Source organism: Agelaius tricolor, unplaced genomic scaffold, assembly GCF_023055355.1.
Source record: "Agelaius tricolor isolate 1412-34295 unplaced genomic scaffold, bAgeTri1.0.p SCAF_2, whole genome shotgun sequence".
In the NCBI taxonomy this organism is placed as follows: domain Eukaryota; kingdom Metazoa; phylum Chordata; class Aves; order Passeriformes; family Icteridae; genus Agelaius; species Agelaius tricolor.
In genome coordinates this window covers 58,729,132-58,743,936 of record NW_027269262.1, presented here as the reverse complement: position 1 = coordinate 58,743,936, position 14,805 = coordinate 58,729,132, and the positions used below count along the sequence as shown (strand labels likewise).

The 14,805-nt window shown below is 37.1% G+C and overlaps 1 protein-coding gene and 1 long non-coding RNA gene across 2 annotated transcripts in view; both read right to left on the bottom strand.

Annotated features, from left to right (window-relative positions):
- Positions 1 to 14,805, bottom strand: part of RAB2A (RAB2A, member RAS oncogene family) — a 43,503-nt gene that overhangs the window by 18,184 nt on the left and 10,514 nt on the right. The window contains exons 2-3 of the mRNA XM_071419951.1: positions 12,901 to 12,972; positions 9,451 to 9,518 (exon numbers count right to left, since the gene is read on the bottom strand). Of these exons, the coding sequence (XP_071276052.1) occupies positions 9,451 to 9,518; positions 12,901 to 12,972 (140 nt within the window). The remainder of the gene's footprint in view (positions 1 to 9,450; positions 9,519 to 12,900; positions 12,973 to 14,805) is intronic.
- LOC139586488 (uncharacterized) lies at positions 303 to 9,425 on the bottom strand. The gene is made up of 2 exons (XR_011677816.1): positions 7,168 to 9,425; positions 303 to 6,677 (listed from the first exon to the last, which is right to left on the bottom strand). It is a non-coding gene; the product is annotated as an uncharacterized lncRNA (long non-coding RNA).

The window sequence follows — 14,805 nt, the reverse complement described above, 5'->3', positions numbered from 1 at the left end:
CCAATTTACTGAATGGCTTCACAATACATGAATCATTATTAGAGCACAGAATGGACTCCTAGCAACTAAGCTCTGAAGACAAATTTGAAAGGAAGCAAATAACCCAGAGCTTCACATTTGAATTCAATAACCCGCTCCCTGGGGCAGCTGTTGACACTAGAATAAATAAAGTCCATTGTAAATAAATGATGAATGACATCTTTACGCCCACCATCTGCTGGTGTAAAGGTTGTTGGAAGGCCAAGGATGCAGATTTTATCCGTTATATCATAAACTGCAGCCAGCTTTCAACAGTCTTCAGATGGAATTCTTTCAATAATCATTTTATTAAGAAAAAACAGAAAATGGTTGTGAATTCAATTTTACACAATTCTGCTCCACAGTTAATCAATTTCCTCTGTACTTGATAAATAATGCTTGTCAAAGCAGCTACAGGATGCAAGAGTCATCTTCATATACACTGTGAAAAACTTCACAGTCTACATAAATTAGATAGTTCTCACAGAAAATATTCTGTAAAAATCTGAGCACCTAAAAGAACATGTTCAAAAGAATACAGTCCTGAAAAATAGATTTTCATGGTTTCAGATCTTGAGCTCTTCATGCTCATGTTTTTCTGAAGAGCTATCTAGCACTTGCTAGAAGAAATATTTACTTCTAATATTTAGCAATAACTGATGTTTTAGCATAATTCAAAGATAACACAAAACACGCTTAAGAAATACTAATGCTGAAAAAAACTCTATGTGCAACAAATCTGTAGAACTATAGGAAATTGTCCTGATTTAAAAACATTAAACGCAAAAATGAAATATTTATCAAATACAAGGAACCCTTCAGGCATGCCTACAAAATTAATATATGGACAACTTTTTCTTCTCAGTTACTGTACTTTTCTTAATACTACATCTTCTTAAATTCAAAGAGAACTTGATCTAGATACTGTCACTCAAGAACAGTGGCACAACAAATTTAGATGTGTTCAGTCTTCAGAAAGCATCCTTCTCTTCCAGAATAAACAGTAACTTCTATTTAAGAAAACATTTTATCTTAGCCATTCCAGTGGAAACAGTTATAAAATACACTATAACACAACAGTTTCAACACCATTAGAATACACTCACATATGCTCTTGACTAAGAGTCCAAGTACACCTTCATGTAAACTTTGGTCATAGAACACAGACAATGAGTAGAATCCACCCAGAAATAGTAAAACACAAATAAGCAACAGTTTTTTAGTGTAATACCTGGTTTCCTACATAGAAATTCAAGTAAGCTTCACCACCTTTTCTTAGTGTGGTGAGTAGCTCAAGTGGATGGCAGACAAATGAAACATTTCCCTGCCAAACAGACAACTTACTGTTACCAGGGTATTCCATACATTGCCTAAAATTACACATGACCTGGACTTCACCTGACACATTACATTGCCTGTTACACCTTCATAAATTCCATCCTGACATGTGAAATTGTTCATCTCCCTGAGTAAATTAATCATGGTCAAGCAACATTGTCAGAGGTTCTAGCAGATCTCACAAAAATGTATGAATAGTGAATTCTTAAAAGAATCACTTATAAAAGTTCAGTATATAAATACTGAAACCAGTGTAATCATTTTAATTGTGTCTCACTTGAAACGGTGAAAATTAAATATCACTGCTTCCTTAAGGAAAGGGTGGAAAATAGTACCTCCTTTGGTGAAGGGATCACATTTTCCATATAGCAATAATGAATTTATGCTTACATATACCAATGGACAACACAAACTCAATTCCCTTTCATTCTAAGCAAAAGAAAACTGAGTTTCTGGAAAGAACCTCCACAATATTAATGTTTGTTTTATCTATAACATAGAAATATATTATATAATAGAAACCCCTTATATATAAAAGTTTACTGTCTATTTTAAAGTATCCTTCTGAATGAGATCTAGGTCAATATAGAGTCAATATAGAAGGTCAACATAGGGTTAGGCATGCAGCATACATTCCACAGCTTTTTTTAAGCATCATTGTTACTTTACTTCTTCATCTGACAGTTTTCTCTGTCCACTTCCCTTTTTTCCAAGGGGGACAAGCTATTTCAAAAGTCTAAAGAAGTCAAAACTGAAAGAAAGTCTAGGCTATTAGCCAAAACTGACTTAAAAAACCTTAAGTGTACTATAACTATACTTTATCAGTCCTACAAAGAAGGACCTACCCAAGTTAAACTGCTTCTTACAAGGAGCAACAGATAGAAGCACCAGTATAGAAGCTCAGTATAAATTAAAATCAGCTTCAATATCAGAGAAGGGCCCTTTATCTTAAGTATGATTTTGTTATTACCATCCCCTTCATGTTCCTGAAAAATCCAGCACTTGTTTTTATCTCTCTTCCATATGAAAAAGTTTTTTCTCACAGAACAGTTGAGGTGGGAAAGGGACCTCTGGAGGTCCCCATTCCAACCTCCCCGGCTCAGGTAGGGCCATTCAAAGCAGACTGCTGAGTTCCATGTCCAGATATTGGGGGAGGCAGGGGGCTGTGGTGTTAGGAAGAGCAGGGGCAATAGTCAGGAAACAAATGTTAAACAGGGTGTTTGCCAAGGCCATATTACATCCAGTACAGGTGACACAAGCTTTTGCTCCACGATAATTTTAGGATACACCCACTGTCAGAGTTACAATGCAGTGGAAATGGGAAGATGGAGGATGTTTCTGGTAACAGCTAGACCTGACAGCTACTTCACACACAAAAACTCCAGCTCAGACATGGCTGCCTGCAGGAACCTAGAACAAGCATCCTCTCTCTTCAGAGAAACAGGTGCTAGGTCTGACATGAGTAGTTCACTAATCATGAAAAAATGTAAGCCTCTGATAAACAAAAAATGTTTCAAGTGCTAAGTAACATTCTTTTCTGGCTGTTTTCTACTCTGTAAGCTTTTACAATTCATTGCATAATGGTTCACAGAAACAAGCAAGCTTTCTGATAGCAGAGACTTGTCTATATAGGCAGTTCTAGAAGTCATAGGTTTTCAAGCAAGTACAAAAATCTTCATCCCTGCTTCAACTGCACAGACATATATCCCACGTGCTTTTCAAAGTGTACTTCAGTATAAAGACCAAAACACAGCTTGAAAGTAACAATGCAAGCAGAACATGAAGCATGATCAATCACCTCAGGTCACTAAGATACAAGATTTAGGACCTATACTAGAGTTTTCAGTAACATTTAAGCTATGCAACTGTTATCATGGACACAGTATCTCTGGCATATTTAAAAAAATACTGCAAGTGTTACTATTCCTGTGGAAATGTAAGAAAATAAAGATAGTGCAGAAGGTAATCTCACCCCTGAGGAATTGCAGCTGTATTAATTACCAAAGATTAGGAACAGGCCTGCCTTTAACAGGCCACATCTGTGTCCAATGAGGATGAGTGCTATAAAGAGTGGATGAGCTGGTTGAAAAGGGAGCTGGAGTTTGTTGGCTGTGCTGTGAAGAAGGAGTCAGTGCTGTGAGGAGATGCCCATGAGAAATTACCAAGAAGGTATGGAACTTTTGCAATAAGATGACAACAATTCCCACAGGAAATCTTGGTGTCATTTCCAACTATGCAGTGTAGTTGCATCAGTTGCAAAATACACAGGCAAGCCCTTTGTTTTCAAAGAGAGTAACTTTCAAGTGCCTTAACTGCACATTTTTGAATCCATAAAGTAAGGGGAGAAATGAAAAGAGCTATAATGCAGGACAAGAAAGTAGTTAAAAAAACAGCACCCACAACAGTCTATCTCCCTAGAAAACAGTTCATTAATTTTGCTGAATTCTTCATTCTCAATGCTGAAGAACTCGTAAAGTTTCTTCAAGGACCAAGTTATCAGAGAACATCCCAGCAGGCCTCCAGCATCCAAGCTGGCCAATAGATTTTATTAGCAGGGAATGTTATAGTACACATCCACATGCAATATGAGAACTACAACACACCTAGCTGGTGGCTCTAGATTCCCTCACTCTGAAAAGAGATAGACACACGTGCAGCATGCTCAAAACTGGTGACAGAACATTTCATTCATGTTGGGAATTATTATTTACATGCTTACACTTTTCTACATTACAAAGAAGACTAAAAAGACATCTGAGAAATAACCAACTTGCAAGTGTCACACCACCTGTGACAGCTGCCAGCTGGGAACTACTCCACAAAGTTGATCCCTGGAATAAAATGTTCCAGAAAGAAAGAGGAGCAATACATACCTTTAAATATAGTTTTGGTAGTTATAAATACATTAACAGCCTCTAAGTCACATGTCAACTTGTTTATACAAATGCATTAATCTTTCTTGCAGTCATGTCTCCAATCCAGAAAATGAAAGAATTTTAAGGTGATTTACTAGCATGTAGGACAAACAGACACAGAGGCAGAATAAAAATAAAAAAACAACCCCTGCTGTTCCAGCAAAGATATTCCCAAACAAAAACAGAACTAAAAATACTTATAAAGAAGAATCTATCATAATATATAAAAGTCTCAGAATTTATGTGACAGCTTTAGTCAAGTTACATGTTACTTGAGAATAACCCTGTCAGCATGCAGTAAGAACTGAAATTTCAAGAGGACTAAGGATCTCTAAGGATTAAACTGTTCATCTGTCTAAATACAGGTAACTTGTACATCTGCTTCTGCTGGTGTTGAATAAATGCCACTTAGATAGCCAAAGCAATTCCCAACACATCACAGAAACAAAGCTTTAGTCTTCCATTATCAAAAATGCACTTATAATTTGAAAGAAACTGTATTTGAAACTTTTAGGTTTTAAGTAGCAACCCTCACTAAAATAGGAATTTTCCTGTGCAAAAAAGTGATTCATGCACTTCCCCTTTAAGGCCTTATCCTAAGCAAGAGCTTGCTCTTGTAGAAATCTTGTAATTATTGCAGAAAGCATGGATCAAATGCCAAGAAATCAAAAAACAATGCAGAAAATAACATGCCAATACTATAGTATTTCAATAACCAAATACATTTAAGCATGACAAAAGTTTATGAACACTAAGCTAGAAAGCATATCAAGTTGCCTCAGCTTCCTAAAGTGACATCATGGGTGTGAAGAGTAGCTTAAGCTGCTGGCACTGAAGCTTAGATGATGGCTGTATTAAACAAACAGCAACAGGAATAACTATTAAACAGACAGATCTCCCTGCCTCACCCTTCAATCCATGGATCCAGAAATAAATTAATCCTCCCACCTGGCAGCAAACACAGTCTGTGACTGATGATCAGACTAGGTTCAGAAACTAAAGTAGATTCTCTCTAAGTTCTTCCTGCAACTTCACAGCAGTAGTGTAACAGAGGGCCATGAGATGCAGCAATATGCATGCAGGTACTATGGTGAAAGAGTCAAACTAGTAAAAATGTAGTAAAAGAATACATCACCTGCCCACAAACATATGAGTATGCTCTGACTACTAAAGCAAATAGAAAACATCATGAAGTTAACAGTTAGTAAAGAGCTCTTGGGGGTGAACCCTATATCCTAGCAATTGTCAGAGACACGAGGATGAATATTCATTTAATGAATGAAGAGAACTTTATTTGGTTCTAATAGATCCAAACCAATTGCAAACACAAGAAAAATATCTTAATTTCCAAGAAGAATTAGTATATTCAGAATATCTGAAAGGGAAATATGCCTTTAACAATTATGCCTCCAGTCTTCCACAAACATGCTTTTTCTATGAAAGCTCTCAACTACTAGAAAATGCTATCAATTCAATTAGAAAGTACACTCGTATGGAAATCAACAAATTACTTGAAATTGGTTTATAACAACCAATTATTTCAGATATTTAGTCTGTCTAAGCAGGACTAAGGTGCTATATGAATTGTTTTTAAATAATGAATTCTCCATGAAATAAAGCTGAAAGAGATACTAAAAATATAGTATTCAAGTACACAGGAAAAGTTAGTATTCATACCAATTCATAGAATGTCATGGATGTTCTTAGTGTTATCATGGATCTCTCCTACTGCAGTGTCTGACAGAATATCCTCTTTCAATTACTGCTTATTTTTTCTCATCAACAATGACTTGTTAGTAACAGTCAATGCAATACAGAACATCCCCCTCAACAACAAAACCAAGGCCACTGACTCAGCCTGGTAACAAGCCGAGTTATCTCTCTACAACAATGAACTTTTTCTGAGGAGAAGCAATTTTAATATTTCTTAGTGTTATGCTGCTGCCACAAGACAACCAAACTTACCTACACAGCTTATTTAAACTCAAAAAGCTTAACAGCTTCCAGAACAGTCATTTTAATCCTTACTATCTGCTGTAAAACCACTTCTAGTTCTCTAAAAGTTACATGTGCAGCTGACACTAGCTCAAATACCACACTTCCACAAAAGAGTTGCTCAACTTATCATAATAGGCAATTACCAACTAAGTAGTTTGGACAAAAGTATTTCTCAGTCCATCCAGCTACTGGAAGCCATTACTAAGACTGAAGATACAAGAGAAGAAATAATCTAAAGACACACAAACAAACAATTTGGTCCAACACCTCATCTTTACAGACCTAAAAACACTGAAAAGGAATAGTGAAACCCAAAGACTCACAGAGCTAAACACCTGGGCGTGCCACAGCACACACAGCAGCAAGCTTGCAGAGCCCAGCACTGGGGAGATCCAGAACAGCCTGCAGCTGGGAGAGAACAACAGGACACTATTTGCTTGTGCAGACATGAACAGCAGTAGAGCTGAGACTGCTACACAGAACATTAAGAATGCAAAGGCCACACTGAGTATCTTTTGTGGAATGTAGATTTTTGGTTGGGGGTTTTTTGGAGGAGGAGGGGGCTGGGGCTAGGTGTGTTTTTGCATCAGACTAGTTTTACTAGACTACCAGCTCACAGGACCAAATACTGGACTACAATTCCTAACAGGCTTATGTGCATTCCTTAAGCATATCTTCCAGTCTGGCCTCATTCAAAAGGAATTCAGTTTGTGTACTCCCACATGAAAAACAGACTGCAGTAAATAGAATTAACTTCTGTAACATGTTCCTAATCCAAACTAGGATGATAATGAAAAAGTAAAATATTACTGAGTTATCATACAAGAAGGACACACAAACGGATCTCACAGACATGCAACAGTGTTAGCTTCAGCTGTCCCTGTAAGGTGCAACATACTCCTGCAGTGAGGTATGCTGCAGCTTCCATGTGTTCCCATTACTACAACAGGGCTTTCCTTGGGGCTGCAGTGATCTGCTAAAGACAACACAAAATGAGCACTGTTGCACAGAAATATCTGGCCAGAAAAACCTGAATTTTAGAGTTTGATTCTCTTAAGCAAGTAAGTTCATTGTTGAGCAATCCAAACAAATTTTATCAAGTTCTCCTCATCTTACGCCTCTGCTCAGGATTCATCCTGTTCAGTGATGGATTAAAAGCAGATGTACAAGGCTAGCACCAAATAAGAGAAGGGCTAGTGCTGTGACTCAGTAAGCACCAACCAAAACCATAAATAGTTCATGTGTTTCCTTAGCAACAGGTGTAAAATGAACCTTCTCTCATCAAACAGAAGTTGTTACAGCTTAATAAATATAGAGATAGCATGAGTAACACCTACCAGTTTTGGCTAACAGAAAACCAAAAAATGCTCAATGCAGATAGAACACAGTCATTATGGACATTTGTGTACCTCAACACACATAAGTAAAATATCTCTTAAGAATTACCTCATCATGTTTCTTATTTTTGCTATTCCTTCAGCATCTTTGTACTCAAGATCAGAAATGATACAGTGGAATTCAGACAGGCTGACAAACCAAGACTGGATTAGAACAGAAATATCCTGTGTTTTAAAAATCATATTACATACAGTTAAACTTTTAACTAAGTCCAGTATACTATCATTCACTGCATAGAATTTATAAATTATTAAGTACATCAGCATACAGTCTACTCAGTGTACGAAAGCTTTCAATTAATATTTTTAATTTATGTATGATATACTTAAGAAGCTAGCCAGAAAACTCCCTGCTCAAGTAAAATTTATAATTTATAGTCAAAAGCACTTGGGTTGCCATTTTGGCTGGACAATTTGCATGCATTCAAAACAACAACCAGACTGCAAAGAGCCACTGAGTCAGAGGCACCAGGAAAGGCATGATCTGCTGAAACACAGCTGAAGTTCATTCGTTATCTAAGGAGATTAACAGAATCAGTTCCAAAGCCAGTAGCAAAATTAGTACTTCTGCCTACAGACAATCTGCCCCAATTTTAGAAAACAAGGACCAATACAGGTATGTAGTCACATGGTCACACTATATCCTAAGGGTTTGATTATAAAGCTATGTTTTATGCAGACATTTACTTGTTTTTTCAACTTAAAAATACTCAGCCACCTTGGTAGTCTGCAATCCATGACTATAATAGTAAAAATGCCCAGAGCAGAAAAAGCCTAAAGTAAGCTGGCCATATCTTTCTATGCCTTTTTCTTAGAACTTCCAACGAGGCACAGGTCCAGGTGCCTTTTCAAGTAAAGAACCTGTAAAATAAGTAAGATCTTACCTATGAAGTTCACTGAAATACTACATTTATTTACATTTTTATATACACATGCACATATGTAGGCATGTGTATATGAATGTATATCTCTCCACTGATTTGCTGTACCAAAAAAAGCACATACATGAGTCTAGGCATCATGTACCTGTCAGTTTCTAAAGGTATCCTAAAATGTTTTTAGAAAAGGAAACAGGCAACTCTGTCTTAGGGAACAGTCAAATACATTTAAAAGCTATAGCTACCAGTATGAGCATCTTAAACTTGCTTCATCACAAGTGCAGACAGTGATGCTGACTGCTTTATAGTAAAGTGACTGACAACACAAGAATAGCCAATATATGTTCTTAACCTCAAAAGTCAAAGCCTGAATTTTGGAAGGTGTTTTGAAACTTAGAGCATTTACCAGTCCCTTCTTGACTGAAATATCTACTGTCTTGAACTTGTGTTTTTAAGTCTCCTATGAAAAGTGAGCCATGTGCTTTCTTCTACCTTGGAAACGCAAACATGTCCTCTACAGAACTCTTGATTAAAGGCAGCAAACACATCACAATTTCACAACAGGATTTTGTCTTTACTAAATCTTGCATGTATGCACAAAGAAAGATTGTTTAGAGAAATGGAAGTTCTTGGTAATATAAAAGACTTAAGCCAAATAGTGAGGCAGTATGAATTCCAGTCTTATAAATCTGACAAAGCTTGAGGAAGTTACAGTGCAAATGCCAAACAATACATCACAACAAGAAAAGGATATATTAGCAAATTTTTAACTTCATAGACACCAAAGAAAGCTGCAAGACAAAGTACATAGTCTATGAACGCTGATGATAGAGAGCTTAGCCAGAATAAAGGAAAAGTGAAAAGTTAGTGGAGCAAAATGTTTAAACAATTTTTATGATTACTTACCGTATCCCATATCTGAAGCTTTATCTGTTTTCCATCAATAGTGATCATTCGAGCCCCAAATTCTACACCTGAATAGATTTTATAAAACATTACATTATTAGCACATATCAGAAAGAAGAATGCCAAGAACATAAGTTTAAATTCAGTCAATGCTGTAGGAAAATAATCTCTTTCACAACCTGCTTTTAGCCAATTTTCCAGCAGCTTGAAAAAGCTTTCTAGAAGAAAGGTAACTGTTACTGTCCAAGTGTCTGGGACGCATTTCCAACAAAGGTTTCCAAACCACTTAGTAGCTCTAGATTAGAGGGAGAAACACACCCCTTTGAATTTAAACAGGAAATTGAATAGTCACAGTTATTTTAACACTCTACCAATGACAGATTGCTGGGGCCAGTTTAGAAGAAATTCAACCTACCATTCCTTATCAATAAAATGATCCATTAAGGGAGCATACAAAGTCACCTTTGACAAGATAAATTTTATTACTGTATTAGTTAAAATCCACCTGTCTTTATGAAAAACAAAACTTCCAAGTTTTGTTAAGTTAAAGATCAAGTTTTATAACTAAGGGGAAAAAAAGTGTGTTCCAAATAAACAAAACTTCTTCAGTAAAAAATTCAGCCTTCTATACCATTTTAAAAGCACTTGAGATCATTAACAAAGTCAAGTATGAATTGAGGCCATTCATGCAGCAGTTAAAATCTAACAAATGGCTAGAGATAGTGGACATATTTAAATACTATCATGCTTCCATTAATCTATAACCATTATTTAAAAAAAAAAGATCTGCTAGCTGAAGTTTCACTAAAATTGGTCACTGTCTAGACGTGGACCCAAGACATTCAGTTACGCAGCCCTGAGTTGAAATATTCCAAATTTCTTTTCAAGAGCTTGTTTAGAATATTTGAGGGTGCAGTGTTGCTTCCTGTGGAATGACTTTTGGTGAAAGGGGCAGAGTTCCCCAACAGGATATTGCAGCCAAATAAAAGCCATTGGCCAAAGACCATTGTGCTCTTTAGCAACCAAATAATTTGCAGCAACTGTATGCAAAGAAATTGAAAGAATGGAGCTGGAGAGGCAGCAAGGAGGAAGCAGGTGAATGACACTGCTCTTCCTGAAGTTGACTGCAAAGCCAGTGGAAGGTCCTTGGACTACTACACATGTACACACTGAAGTTTTACCTGATCTCAAAATGTGACTATAGAGCTGCTGATTTAAACTCAATGATCATCTTAAATGTTTAGTTTCTGCAAACAACCCCATAAAAAATGAAAAGGATATTTATCTTATTTCATCAAAATATATGCCAGGAAAAAATACTGAATTTTAAAAAAACACAAACAGTTTGATGGCAAGCTTGTTCTCAAGGAAGGACTAGAAGCTGATCATGTTTATAATAAAGGTATGTCCTACAGGCAGTGGGCAAAACAGCTAGAATGTTTACAATGGTTTATTTAATCAACACATTTTGAGGACTTTTAATACAACCATTAGGGCATTTATTCATTAAATTCAACCCACTCCATCTCCCCCACAGGGGCATTCATATGACTTTGAACCCATGTTCTTTATTTATCTGTCTTTCCAAATCTGTTTGGGCAATTGGGAGAACCTGGCCAAAATACACACATGCCCTCACTGTTAAGGAGGCATTTCCAGCCTCTTCCGATGCCTTTAGGGACTACCTAAAAACAGAGGACAGACAAAACCAAGGGGCATAAAAAGCAGTTATATTTATTGAAGGGCCTTCAGGTACATTTTGGGCAGATAAAGCCCTCCCCCCCCCAGGGGCTACACCCAAAAACGGATGACCAGTCATGGGTTTTCATACTTTTGTAAGTTTGGGCCGTTTGCATATTGGGGGCTAATTTTCCAATTACAGCGTCAGGTAATGAACTCATTTACCCCAAGTTTGCTCCCCTCCCCAAATCACTTCTGTTTATGTTTTCAGGGCCTGAGACAGTAAGGTGTCTTTGATTTCCAGACCTAGAGAGGAACTGTTTTGTCTGACCAAAATTTGAAAACAGTAGCTAACACTCTATATGGAGTTTAGAGTTATACTAAAGAATTGCAGGATTACAAATACATGAAAAATATATAAGCTAAAATCCTTCTTCCCTCCTTTTCAAGCAGCTTCCCAGGCTCTATTACTACATTCCTCACTATGTTGCTTCTAGGTTAACCGCCTCATCTTACTAGCTTCAATTTCTGCCCCACTCCCAGATTTCAGCTAACTGTATGCCAAGCAAGGAACTGGCACTACAACCACCCTGCTGAGGTGAGGCTGTTCCCCAGTGCCTATCAGTCTGAGGTTACAGGGCTGCCAAATGCATGAGTGATATATAATGTGTCATATATTTGGCAGGCCTAAAGAAGAAAGTATGATAATAAGTCATGCCTCCCTAAAGTACTCAGGCTCTTTATTCAGTCAGCCTATCTGCTGCCAAGACCTCACAAATATTCAAAAACTCATGTTAGCCAAAGAAATTGAACTATACAACAGGCACACACAAGGTGTGGAAGGACTGTCAAGAGAAAGATAATTCATAATCAAGCCACCTGATACATTCCGTTACATGAAGAAAATCTGTTTGTATTTCAAGCAGCTATTTCAGTACTCCAAAACATAGGAAGCCTACCTACTCCAGGGCACAAACTAAAAATAGAGACTAGGATACATTTTGTGCAAGGCTCATGATTAAAGCTGATAGGTTCCTTGAAAGAACATGAACAAGTTGAAAGGTTCCGCAACCTCCTCTGAGACTAGCATCTGTTATGCTTAACATCAAAACTGATCTGCAGACTAAATCTGCCCTAGAATTTACTACTACACAATTTGTCTTATTTTGTGTGGAAAGATAAATAAAAGTTGGTATTATTTACTGTAGTTAGATCAGAGGCAATGCGTCAACATGTATACATTCCCCTGGTATCAAATCACACCAAACACAAATGGTCCACATCCAGTTGAAGAGTTGGGAAAGAAAATCCCTATCCTTTCCAAAAGCAAATACATTCACACTTCAGTCCTCTATTCAAAAGTTAGTCTCCCCAAATAATTTTTTTTTATTCATCTTTAAGGGTAACTTTGCTACAGTTTATCTCTAACTTGTCTTCAAGGTTTTGTGGCTAGGGTACTTTACGTTCCCTACCGAAAAAATGCCACTTCCGTGCATTTCAAGCTTGTACATTTCTTCTGTGCCTGCTTTTCTGAAGAAAGTGTTTAGATACTGCAGCTATGAACTTCTTAAATTGTTTCAGATTGCACCCTCCCAATAAAAAACCCCAAACTGACTTTACAAGCTAAAAAAATACTCATTAGCCAGAGATTCACTGCCACCTTAATACAGCACAAATCCTGCACTTCTGCAGCACAACAAACTCATAAATGCATGCTGAGGTACCCCAACCACTTAACTACTAATAATGGGCAGCACAAAAAGGACCTACCAATAGTGAGATCGTGGACTGGTTGAAACCGCTTGTCTGTGAACTGTAACAATAAACATGATTTCCCAACACCTAAAAGAAAGAAAAGAAATAAGTGTTAAACAAATTTTTAAAGAAGTCTGTGAAGGACCAATAGAAATTAATTTAAGGAAATATTACACATTGCTTAAAATTAATTACTGGAACCGAAGGTATTAGAACTCATACTTTGAAGTGGACGAAACTTTTTAATTGCAGCTTTAAAAGTTCTAGAAACATTATAGTCAAAGCAGTTATTTTCAAAAATTGAACAAAAATTAATTTATTCTTTTGAAAAATAGTTCTGCTTTAAAATTAAGTGGAAAACAAGTTTTCGCACAGACCTTCAAAGTACCATTTTACATCCTCTCTCCTCAATAACTACAGGGCTTGCTACTCCTCACAACCCTTTATCTGCTTCTCCTTTAGTACTTTCAGCTTTTTTCCAAGCTAACTATTTCCTCAATAGTATCAGTCTCCCATCTACCTCTGTATTTATCCACTGAGGTAACCACAGTATGCTGCTGCCCACTGGTCCCCCACAGGCAAAAAGCACTCCAGGAAAAGTCAGGCAGGTAACACAAACACCGACCCCCTCAGACAACTCGTGTCAAAAATCATCATAACTATTTCCCATTACATGGACACTGGTCAGCAAATGGGCAATTTCTTCTGTATGTGAAAGCACAGAAAAGTAGAAGTTAATGCAGTCATCAGCAGGAGTACTCAAACTACCTAGGTTTGTAAATATACTACTTTTTACAGTTATTTTTTCTTTCTTTTACTCAGAGGGCTTATTCTTCCTGGTCTGTGCAGTCAAACTTCATCTTTTCAGCCCTTAAAATTTGACAGCAATATATTTGGTTTAAACTCTGAGCTATTATCACATAACATACTATACTGTAGCATCCAAGTTCCTGCTGTACTTTGTTTTATCTGTCCAGCAAGATAAAGCTATTCTAGCCACATACTAGAGGTCAGCAACAACTCACCATAAGAGACATATCTAGTAATAAAAGATAGCAAAACAAAGAGATAAGGAAAAGAGCCACACTACTGACAAAAGATACACATACCAGAAGTTTGCATATAGTGACACTGGCCTTTCTAGCACCAAATTCAACCAAGTTTTTTAGTATGGTTTAATAAGGAAACAAAGCCTACAGAAATATAATCACCACATATTTTATTTTGGACTTTAATTCTAAGACCAGTAGCCAGTTTCAACCAAATCTAACAGAAATAGGAAACCTGCATTTAGTTTTGTCATAAAATGAGTTGTGGCCAACTGATGGCACTCAGATTAATATCCCAAACAAGGCAGCAATTCCAACAGCCTAAGCCAGTTGCTAGTGCTGCTGTCTCTACTCTTTCCTACAGTATGCTCCAGTCCATTTCTCCACAAAGCTTAGATGAGTTCTGAAGTAATTTCAGTCATCTGCTGGGTTAGCATGCTAATCTGACAAGAGGAGTGACAAAGCAAACAGAAATGGCTTAATGCAGGGTCAGACAAGCCTAAGAGGTAGTTCAAATGAGGGAAAAGAAATGCAGCAGCCAGCAGATCAATAACAGTGGCATGGAACTGTAGTCCAAGGCAAAATTTGCAGCATCTGCCTTACTGGATTTATTTTCTTTAGCTTTCTGGCTTATGATGGCAAGCTGTCAGAACACAAGCAGCTTTGAAGCAGGTATAGATTCTGTCTCTAAAAAATTAGTTAACATAAGAGAAGTTGAGGAGGTGTGGGGGAAAGCACTGCAGGTAAAAAAGAAGCAGAAAGGCAGAATATGGGAGCTGTAGGGACAGAACACAAAACTGTACGAAATTTTAAAATATTATTAATTCTACTCAGAGAACAGCTCTTGTCACAGCTGGTGAGCGAGCCTACT